Genomic DNA, 12,136 nt, shown 5'->3' on the forward strand with positions numbered 1-12,136 from the left:
TATGCCATTCACAACAATCATGAATTTTCTTAATTTTTGAGCTGAGAGAGAGGGAGCATTCTAAAAACAAATTGCTCTTCACCAATAGCAGATTGTATAAACAAATACAATTTCTGAAACTTGAGAATTTTAAGATCAGACCAATTATTGTCTTAAACCGGACATATTAAACCCCATTTTCCACAAGTAAACACAGTTGTTGGATTTTAGTGAAATGTCTGTGACATAATTTTGGTCAAAATACCACAGCACCCTTCTCTTTCTGTCTAAACAGCTTTGTTGAGAAAAGCTTTCTGTGTCTGTTCTTTTAAATGAGTATGAGCCACATTAGCTCACTTTAATGGAAGTGCACAACAGTAAGAAATGAGGAGAAAAAGCTCTAGTTTTTAGCCATATTCGCTTGGTTCTCTTCTGCTTTCTCAATTTTGCCATATTTAATCGGTACACTAATTTCTCTGTGCTCATTGTTTGTTTTACTTTGTTTAACCTTGTGCACCATCCCTTTAATGCCTGTTTGTTTATTGGATCTTGTAGGTTAGGGGGCGGGCCTGATGATGCGAAAGAGATCATGCAGCACAAGTTTTTTGCTGGAATCGTTTGGCAAGATGTTTACGAGAAAAAGGTAAATACCACTTGTTACAGCATTTTTTTTCTGGAGGATAACACCATGCTTTTTGTGGAAGTGTACTGCTGCCATGCATAATAAAAGAAAAAATTGTAAGGCTTGTTGTTATTGTGAGATGTAAAAATTATTATTATTATTATAAAGAAGTTTAGTTGTTAAGCAACATATTATTCGTAATTATTAAATAAGCATCTCATGATGATAATGAGAAAGTCTGTCAGATGATGTCATAAAAACACCATATGAAGTATAAATAAAAGCACAAATAAAGTAATATATAAATAATTTTTGTTTTTCCACATAGCGACATTTATTTACTTTTGTATTTCCACTGCATCAATATGTTAGTTGGGTGGGCAGTCCTAACCTCACTCTAAAGCAGGGTTGTTCCGCTTGGCAAAAAAGTGCCACTTGTCTCCAGACAGTGTTGGTATTACTGACAGAATGGGGACATCACAGCAGAGACATTGTCATTTATGTGCCATAATATGTCATAATAACAAGATACATTATTGTAAAGACGAGATGCTGTGTAGTGATTACGACATTTTTTGTTTTTTTACAACTTATGTTGTTTTTGTGATAAATTATGTCATAACAATGAGATACTGACACAATTTTTACATTTTACCTTTATCCAGGCAAGTCCCTAAGAACAAGTTCTTATTTGCAATGAAAATTATCCATCCATCCATCCATTATCTGTAACCGCTTATCCAATTTAGGGTCGCGGGGGGTCCAGAGCCTACCTGGAATCGTCGGGCGCAAGGCGGGAATACACCCTGGAGGGGACGCCAGTCCTTCACAGGGCAATGACGATTATGAGATGTTTATTTCATAAGAACAACATAAGGCCTCATAATAACGACACACTGAAGAATTTTTCTATCAAAGATTGCACAAATATGCTTCCCTGGTTTGTTTTTTTGGGTGTTGTATTTATATATTTATGTATGTATTTATTTATTTATATATTTGGTGGGTTGGTTGGTTGGTTACAATTTCATCATCAAGATCTGGACTTGACCTTGTACTAATGGTAATGTGTGTTAGGGTTATTGCTTGAAACTACCCATGTCGCTGACCTAGCATGAAACACAACTCATCTGGAAATCTGTACACAGAGGTTGGATGTGATCATGCCCTCAGCAGTAACCTACATTGTAAATAAGGGTTAGGTATATGGTAATGCTCTGTTTAAAATTCTGCCTCTTTGTGTATTTTACACCAATCAGCCAACATCAGTTTATTAAGACAACTAAGCTTCATTTACTTATGGCTAACCCTGTTCTCTTTCCTTCTCTGTCTTCCTCGAAATCCTCCTCCCAGCTGATCCCTCCTTTTAAGCCCCAGGTTACCTCAGAAACAGACACAAGGTATTTCGACGAGGAGTTCACGGCACAGACCATCACTATCACACCACCTGGAGAAGGTACTGCACACATCAACAATATGCCAAGCATGTACACATTTCATAACTTTCAGTGGTTTGCAGCTCTTCTAGTCTGCCGGACATTTCACTGTTAGAGTTTTCCAACCATCCGACAGTGTCCTTAAATAGATCATTAGTTGGTGTAAAGTTTCTTCCAAGTTTCCTTAGTGTCAGTCATAAGTTAGTGTCATTGTTAGTGCCACTCATCTTTTGTCTTCTCCTGGGACATATCTGGTCCTTTAGTAATGAATTTGTGTAAATTTTAGAAGTCTCAGTAGGTTCCTCACCTTGGAGTGAGGCAACTTCCCTTGTGATTATATTAGACAATTTCCTTTGCGACACTGTTCCCTGCTGTAGTTATTAACCCAGTTAATATGTGTGCATACACTCACTGACCACTTTATCATGTATATCCACCTACCTACACTCAAATCCACACTTAAAGAGCAGAAATCACTTTTTTCTTTGCATTAGCTCATTAACTTGGTGAAGCACCAACCAACCCACGCGCTAAAATTAAACGACCCAATCAGACTTTTGTAACCTGTCAATGTCTGAAATCATGGGATAAAATAAGCTCTGATTTTGTACTGCATCTTGCGTAAATCACAGGCACTTCAGAGTTGTCCTCTTTTCTTGGCTGAGTTTGTCCATTCACACTGCTGGACCCGTCTGAGTCTTCTCTAATCACAACTCAAAATCTGCCTTAATGCGATAGCATTAAGAGATATATTCATTCATTACCTGTAACCGCTTATCCAGTTCAGGGTCGCAGTGGGTCCAGAGCCTACCTGGAATCATTGGGCGCAAGGCGGGAATACACCCTGGAGGGGGCGCCAGTCCTTCACGGCAACACAGACACACACACATTCACTCCTACATTCACTCCTTGTCCTACGGATCCACCTACCAACATGTGTTTTTGGACTGTGGGAGGAAACCGGAGCACCCGGAGGAAACCCACGCGGACACGGGGAGAACACACCAACTCCTCCCAGACAGTCACCTGGAGCGGGAATCGAACACAATCGAACTGTGTGACTGCGACACTACCTGCTGCGCCACTGTGCCGCCATTAAGAGATATATGTTTTGATTAAATATGGTGAAAAGTGAGTACTAAAAACGTGTGTTGTTGCTCCTCACTCCTCACACCTGGGTGCCTCACGTTTGGAGTAAAGAGTCTCATTCTCTCATAGGTACTGAAACTGACCCTTCAGAACAGAGCTGTTTAGACAGGGAGAATGGTGGTGTGGTGTTTGATCCCTGTAGTATTTTGACCAGATTTTTATTAAGACCCCATAGAATTGTGATAACTTGTTGAAAAAGGGTATAATATGCGTCTCTCTGTGTCTGATCCACTCATACCAGCACAGCACTTTCTACCCTGACACCGCTGATCCACACTTATTATGATATTTGCTCACTGGTGGTGCTTTAAAACTAACAAATGATACAGTGAAACACGTGGACTCCTTTAATGTCCATTTTATTAGATCCTCTTAACCTTCAAGTTCATTTTGTAGTATTGTGTTTACCAATTGTAGCCCATTGTGTTTCTCTGAATAGTTGGTTAGCCTGCCCTTTACCATGTTTATCTATGTTCAGGGCCCCCACCGTCCACTGCAGTGACACTAACTGTAGGGTCATATAGTGTTTTCAAACAAAAGTTTCTTGTCAGTTTCTCTCTCTCTCTCTTTATATATATATATATATATATATGGTCCAACAAGGTATGCATGGTTAATAGAGTGGATGTAGATGTACACAGTATTTAATTCTCCAGCAGCACTGCTGTGTCTGATCCACTCATACCAGCACAACACCGTCTACCCTGACACCGCTGATCCACACTTAATATATTATTTGCTCAGTGGTTGTGCTTTAAAGCTAACAAATGATACAGTGAAACACATGGACTACAGTCTGTAATTGTAGAACTACATGGCGCATCTATATATGAGTAAAGCGGATCAAAAAAATTGCAGAAACAAACAAACAAACCACATGTAACTAATCTGATTAAGTGTCCAGAGAGTGATTCCTTCCAAAACATATGTCCAGCATTTGTTAATCTATATCCATTTCCTCATCTGTTTGCTTAAATTTTAACAAATCTATATTCTCATTTTTTGGTACCTCACTTTGTCTCTCTCTCACTCTCTCTCTCTCTCTCTCTCTCACTCTCTCTCTCAGATGAAAATATGGAGCCCTTTGACAGTGAAAGGAGACCGCACTTCCCCAAGTTTTCCTACTCTGCCAGTGGAACATGCTAGATGACCTTTCTCCATTCCTGCCTCTGCTCCACAGACTCCAGCACCCCCTGCTGGGCACTTCGAGTCACCGTCGCTCTTTTGCACCACTGACCTAGGACAACTCACTTTCTGCTGACAACTTCACCATCATAAAGTATGAAAAGAAAAAAAAATGAAACTAGCAACTGAAAAGGGTGGCCTTTGCCAACATCCTGCTGGACTGCACACACTTATGACTGTGGGCCTTACTGCCATTTTGATGTTAGATTCTGTCATCTTTATGTAAAGACCTATTCACACAGGGTCTGATTTTTATTGGGAGCCTTCACACCAAGTCCAATGCATTTGGGTTTTTTTTTTTTTTTTTTTTTAATCTAAGAACCCAGAAGTCACAGGTAGACGCTGGAAGAGGAAGAGAAAATGAATTTGTTGAATAGGAGCGATGATGAATTTATCATTTTACTGATAAGCACTGCAACTAAACAACACACCCACACACTGAGTTCGCCCCATTCTACAGAACAGTATGGAGAGCTCTGACATCTCGTTCAGGATCTAAAGCTGTATAATGAGCTAATCCGGAGGTATTCCCATAGATCAGTGGGGAAGTTACTTCTTCTGCGTGGTGCTCCTCTCACTGAAAAGGATTTTATTTTCTCTGTTTCTATATTGTCAGCATGTTGCTTGTTCTATTAGCTTTTGTGTTCTACTATGACAAGAGAGCTCTGACTGGTCATCCAGCATCTATACAACACAAACAATAGAACAGGTTCTAATTGGAAAAATTAACGTAGCTTGAAATACCTGTGGTCATTTTCAGAACTTAAATGAACACTAGGTAAGATTTCGCTTTTTTTGCTCTTAAGGCTCCCCCTAGTGTAATTCATCTTTACACCACTTTCCTGAAATACAGCGCTCAGTTCAGAGTAGCAAAGACAGAGGCTCTGTTCTCACTGTTACAGGTCAGGGGAGCATCATTTGATTCTTTGATTATCATTGATTTTGAAGCTGTAATTTTAAGGTAAAAATATTCCGTAGTGTTCCTTTAACATGTGTTTTTACATCTGTGAAAATTGGACTTTGTGTGAATAGGTTTTAATACGAAAAAACAATCTTTTGTTGCTTCTGTGGCCTTCTATTAATTATTTTTTTATTTTTTGAGGATGAGAGAGGGAACAATACACATCACCACTCCCCAAGGGTGGGGGGAGGGGAAGGAAGGAAAAAAAACTTTTATCAAGAAATCAAAAAAGCCACCTGATGCAGAAGTCCTAGGTTTTAAAGCAGTTCCTAAAGTGAATTAAGTATTTACAAAAATGGTGAACTAATAAAATGCCAAATAATGTGTAACATTTACTTACATTGAATAAGAACACCGGTCGTTCAGACCAACTGAAGCCTTTATAGTTTTTCATACAAAGACTTAAGGAAAATGTCGCTGACTACAGTGTTACATAGTCGTTTAGCATTTCAATCGAGCAGGAGCTTGCATTTAGATGTAAAGACTGGAATGGCTTCAACCCAAGTGCTTTTTTTTGGGCTAAATCTTCCCTGCGTTTGTAATCATTTGTACTGAATGTGCAATACTGTAGCAAAAGAAGAAGTACATCGATAATTTAGTAGTGAAGTTCAGTGAAAACGTGACCAAGTCAGTTGTATCTGACCTAGGTCTGAGTAGAATCATTATTTTGGTGGTAAAGTAAGGTGGGGGGGTTCTCATTTTAGGTTACGTGCATGAGGCCCAGTGTCATCAAGCCGATATGCACTTGAACGTGGACGTTTTTCCCCAGATATTTGGGTACTTCTCCATCCTCTCTTTTCCTCTTTCTTTTATTTGACTGGTTTGTTTTCTGTATTGGGTGCATTTCTCCAAGTGCACGTTGCACAGCCTCAGTGAGGTACTACAACTAGAACTACTTCAAGTACATGGCTTTGAATCTAAGGGAACCTGGTGGCAGAAACAGCCTTTTGCAATCTTTTAAAAAGACTGTCTTTTGTTTTTCTTTTGGTCTCTACTTATTTTAAACCAGGATTAACTTGTTTTGTATTCTTAAACATACAGTGATCAGCCATACATCGTGGCCACCTTTCATTTGTACTCTTACTGTCCTTTCTCACAGCTCCACTGACCAGACAGGAGCACTTTGTAGTTCTACAATTACACACTGTAGTCCATCTGCTGCCTTTCATACTGTGTTTATACCCTTTCACCCTGTTCTTCAATGTACAGGACCCCAACAGTAGCACCACAGATGTGGCCATGATGTTGATGGCTGGTGATTTTAACCAGCAGTGACTAGGAGATCAATTTTGCAGGAGAAGATGCAAATTCCTGCCTCAGATATCGTCACATTTGTACATTGACGACGTACGTTCAGAGGAGCTCCACGTAAGAGTCGGCAAGGGATGGTGCTTCAGCTAGGAAAGTCTGCCAACCCTTGTTTACAGACTGATAGTTTGAAGTGTTCCAGCCAATGGGATTGTGCATTTTTTGTTTGCATCAGTCCATTCACAAACAAACTGCTTAGCAGAAGTCCAGTCATCTAACAAATGTAACTATTATCATTTTGAGGTTTTAAGAATATTCAAAAATAATTGTTTGCATCTCTGCCTCTGCAGCGTCCACTAGATCTGGAGATACAGTCCCTCCAGTGAGCCCTGGGCCTACCTCGAGGCCTCCTTCCAGTTGGCCAGGCCTAGTATACCTCCATCAGAAGGCGTTCAGGGGCCTTAAACGATGCCTGAACCACTTCAACTGGCTCCTCCAGATTTATATGTCTAGGTTAATTGTGTTATTCTACACAGAATGATCACAGTATTAGAATCACCTACCTTGTAACTACACTCACTGTCCATTTTATCAGCTCCGCTGACCATACAAGAGCTCTTTGTAGATCTAAATCTCAAAATCTCAAGCAGCACTGCTGTGTCTGATCCACTCATACTAGTGCAACACACAATAACACCACGTTAGTGTCACTGCAGTGCTGAGAATGATCAACCACCCAAAATATACCTGCTCTGTAGGGGCCCTGATCATTGTAGAGCAGGGTGAAGTGGGGATAAGAAAGCATGCAGAGAAACAGGGGGACTGCATTCTGTAATTATAGAATTACAAAGTGCTCCTGTCTGGTCAATGGAGCTGATAAAATTGACAATGACTGTAGATACTAGTTAAAATGGACAAGCAAAAAAAAAAATCCAGAAACAGATTCTATTCATACAAAACCACCTTAAAATGACAATAGTAAATACATCAACATTTAAAATGGTTTCATGTCTTCAAACTATATTTTAACAGCATTGGCACATGCTGGTTGATGCATGTGATTTAAAGTTTGAGACTGATTTACATTTTATAATAATAATATTAAAATCTTACCTGGTGCTCCTTTACCATTGAAAGTGATTCAAACCAGCATTTCTCTACTGTAAACTGAAAGGTGTAAATATCATGAAAGCAGTTTGAACACAGTCCAGTGCAGTCATGTACAGATATCGGAACAAGTCTTTGTACAGATACTAGAATCTGTTAGGAAACGAAGCATCATGAACATGGTTTTGAACTTTTTTTTTTATTATTTTTAATTGTCTGTCACACTTTTGAAGTGAATTACTCTGATCAGTGTTCAGATCTCACACAGTCACCATGCAAATCTTTGTCAACATGCGTAAATGAATGTAAAGGCTTTTCCCTCTTTGCTTTTTTTACCTTAATTTTTCTACCTTCTCCAGATCAGAGCAACAAATAACTTGCATTTTGTTTTTCTAGTTGCATACATGCCTTACCACAACTTTAGACTCTTTGACCTGACCACATCCTCACTCTGGCTCACAAGCCTTCACTTTGTCACTTTGTAACATTCCACACTTAATGTATATAACCAATATACCATTTTCTTCTTAAAACCTTTACTTATTGCTTCTTTCAAGCCTGATTGTTACATATGCATATGCTTTCTCAGGCTGTCCTGCTATATTTTAAAAATGCAGAGATATTTTGCTTTTTTATATACCTTTCCTCAACTCTCTGACTAAAGACACAAGCTTTAGTATAAAAAAAAGATTCAAACTTTGTACACATCTGTTTTTATGGTTTAGATTTTTTTCTGTGTAATTGAGCAAATAAAAACATTTGGCTAAAGTGTTTGCTTTTTCATTTGTTCATCTTCTGTAAGCTCTTCATCCTGGCCATAGTAGTGTAGGACTGAAGCAAACCCAAGGCAGGAACGCGCTCACATTCACACGGCAACAAGCACTCACTCAGTCACTTTCACATTTACACCAGTGTGCATCTACTCACACACTTGTGGACAAGTTCATCCAGCCTCTGAGGCGAAGACTGAACCCAGAACACCAAGATCCTGGAACAGTGACAGGGACACTACCAACATCTCTGTGCACACCGTCTCTAAAGTGTTTGTGCATTACTATGTTGCACATAGATGCATTAATGATTGTAATGGTAGTGGTGAGAGGGGCACTATCTAACAGAGCCATTGATGTAGTTAAAACAGACCTAATCCTCCATTAATCAGCAATCAGGCAGATGTTTTCCAACACTGACACTGAAGTAAAATAAAATCCTTTTTTTATAATGAAAACTTAATTTGCATTGAGACTCATTTAAATAATTAAATAACATTTAAACAACAACAAAAAAATCTGATGGTAATTTTAAAACAAAAATTGCAAAGACACAATTACTGGCACCCATGGAAAATTCACTAAAGCCAACTAGATTGAGTTGGTCAGATGGCTCATCAAGCCTAAATATAAATACACACAAGGGTACAAGGCCATCTTCAGTGACCCTAGCATCTATGTTTGCCCGTTTTTAATGGTATCAAATCATTTGTATCTCATGGGACTGTGAAGAACTTTCTAGGATGTGATGGTAGACTAAAATTGACAGATAAAATATGAAGAGGCTGCTGTGAACTGTTGAAAAAAAAACACCAGGTGTATCGTCCAGAGAGCTTAAAGCTGACCTGAAGAGATCTAAAGCGATGGTTTTTGTAGCCTACCTTACATCACATGCTAAACAAAGAAAAGCTTCATGGGCAAAGACAAAGGAAGACCCTGTTTTTGAAGAATAGTTACAGATGGGCAGAACTGTCCCTGGTCCAAACCTACCTAGACAAACACCAGTCTGGGGGAAATGTCATGAGGATTTATGCAATTCTGTTTTATTCATACAACTGGTGTCCAAAGCAGTGAACAAGCCGGGACAACAGCGGCAAGGAAAAACCCACAGAGCATGAGGCAAAAACCCTGAGAAGGACCAAGACTCCAAAGGGGAACATATCCTCCTCTGGTGGATATCAGAGCACAACAAATAAAGAGCTGTGCATAAACAAAGACATATAAATATACAATTATAGAGTTACTGATGAAGCCAACATCAAGCAAATGAACGCATTAGGAAAAGATCACCCATTTCCACAGTCTAATAATATCTATGTTCCATAATGTTGTGGGGCTGTTGTGCTGCATCTGGTGCTGGAGGCCTTTGGAGTGTTAAACTGTTCATGAAAGTGGTGGATTACCCAAACCATTTACAGCTCAAGGTGCTACCCAGTGTCAGAGACCTAAGATGGGGTCAATGATGGATCCTTCAGCAGGGTAATGACCCAAAACACATCTGGGAGCTCTAAAGAATTAAAAAATAATAATAAATTACAGCAATTTACTTTTGGCTGCAAGACCTTTTGTTGTGGCCTGCAGAGAAACAGGTTAGAGAAACAGGTTTGGGACTGAAAGGTCACCAGTTTAATCCCCAAGGATTAAGCAGGCAAATGAGAGGAAGCAAAAGTTCCGTCACCTCCCTCAAAATCAGTGGCTGAAGTGACATTGTGCAAGGGCCCTAGACCACAACTGCTCCCCAGGTGCCAAGATGGATGCCTGCAGTTCAGGATGTGTGTGTGAGTGTCTGTGTGTAGAGGTGACCTGACTACTTTTTTTTTTTGTCTTGTTAGAGCTAAAGACAGATAACGAGTGTGTGGTGCTTAATATAAGCCTTCTGGCATGTGCTTGAGTTTGGCTAAAAACATTTTGTCACAGGAATTCTTACCTTATTCTAACGTTAACATTTGCATTGTGGTCTGAAATGGAATTAAATCAATGACAGAGCAAAACATCTGCAGATCAACAGCTGAGAATTCTGGAACCAACCTGTAGATTTTACAATCCTTAGGTGTGGTTGCATTGTAAAACCTAGGGGTCAGTTTCACAGACTGATATATTAGTCCTAGTCCTGGACTGCGTTCTCCACTCAGTGGAGAGTCGCTATTTAAAATGTTTGTAGCATTTTGTGTAGTGTAGAACCAGGCCTAGATTTAGTCTAGAAAACCGTCTCTTGAAGAACTAACAGTTGATAGATCTCTGATCCTTGAAACCATAATTCCCTACTAAACAGAGGTATGCTAGACGAGCAGTCAAAAAACTACCATGTGAACTGCAAACCACCCCAACACTGCCATCTAGTGGCAGAGAATAGAACGGTATTTCATGAGGCCGTACAAACGCAATGAAAATCAATAAAACTATTTATTTTTCCTTTTCCCGTATCTATGGTCTACACAGGCTGTGTTTTCACTAACATTTTTTAACCTGTATCTTAAGCCACTAGACCATGAGCTGTTGTTGTGACCAAGGTCACTGTTTATATTAAACCATTACTGTACGCTGTATATGGCCATTTTTCACTTAAGGTGGATAAATTATCTCCTAATAATCTTCTAATAAGTAATTCGTCCAGGTTTAGCCTCAAACAGGTATGTACTCGTCGTGTGATAATTGTTCTCTAAGCTCTTGCGTCACCAACTTGTAGCTTCCAGGGCGAGGAGCTGTAAGGGAAAAGAAGAGCGAGGACGAATGAATCAGTTGCTGAACCGATTCCTTAATTGTCCGGTTGAATGCAATTGAATCAACGAAACGTCATAGCCTTATTTTTTCGTTCCAGAGGAACCAGTAATTTTCATTTAAAAATAAATGTGTTTTCTACACTCTGTGGGCCATTCATTTATTAGCTCTGCTCGTCTTTAGTGACACAATGAGCTTAACGTCCGACAAACTCAAGGTCAGCATATAGGAATGGAAGTTTCAGTGAAATATTTGGACGTTTAAACATTACCTCAGTAATGTGGCTTGGCAAGTCCCCGCCTAGAGAGTCATTAATAGACTGAGCCTTACAAAGGACAAAGCTCAAAGGGCATTATCCACTGCATAAAGTATCCGAATGTGTGGCACCAGTAAAGTGAACCTGTCTTTCCAACGGCCATTGGTCCAGAAGACTACTGAAAACGTAAATGTAATGGTGTTTACCTGTTTAAACTGCTACAAAATACATTTATGACAAAATTAGAAATTACGACGAAAAAGACGGACTACTAATTGTTGTCATAAGTTGTGTAGTGTCAGTTTTGCTTAACTACAATATTTATGACACAACAGTTAGAAGGCCATCTTTATTTTGCAAGAAATAATTATAAAAATACAGAATTTACACCAGACTAAACGCTTCATTTGGGGGTTAATTAAGAATTCATTATGGGAAAATGGAAAGCTAGTGTAGACAATAAAATTAAGATTATTATTATTATTATTATTATTGTTGTTGTTGTCATAATCAGTAATGATTGCAATGGTAATGGTAGTATTACTGGTCATAGCTGTATATAATATTAGTAGCATTTATAGTAGTAGTAGTATATGTTTTTCATGTATTTCATTTATGAAAGAAATCAGTTTTATGTGTATTAAAATGTGGTAACATATCTATCTATAACAATGCTGAATATAAGCTTCTAAAACATAATGGCAG

General features: G+C 39.0%; 1 protein-coding gene across 1 annotated transcript in view; it reads left to right on the forward strand.

Annotated features, from left to right (window-relative positions):
- The window catches only part of akt1 (v-akt murine thymoma viral oncogene homolog 1), a 64,709-nt gene extending 56,264 nt beyond the window's left edge, over window positions 1-8,445 (forward strand). Inside the window, exons 12-14 of the mRNA XM_066673454.1 lie at window positions 535-622; window positions 1,955-2,057; window positions 4,253-8,445. Coding sequence (XP_066529551.1) covers window positions 535-622; window positions 1,955-2,057; window positions 4,253-4,332 — 271 coding nt within the window. The 3' untranslated portion in view covers window positions 4,333-8,445. The remainder of the gene's footprint in view (window positions 1-534; window positions 623-1,954; window positions 2,058-4,252) is intronic.
- Window positions 8,446-12,136: the final 3,691 nt, after the last annotated feature.

This window comes from Hoplias malabaricus, chromosome 1 (assembly GCF_029633855.1).
Source record: "Hoplias malabaricus isolate fHopMal1 chromosome 1, fHopMal1.hap1, whole genome shotgun sequence".
NCBI classification, from domain to species: domain Eukaryota; kingdom Metazoa; phylum Chordata; class Actinopteri; order Characiformes; family Erythrinidae; genus Hoplias; species Hoplias malabaricus.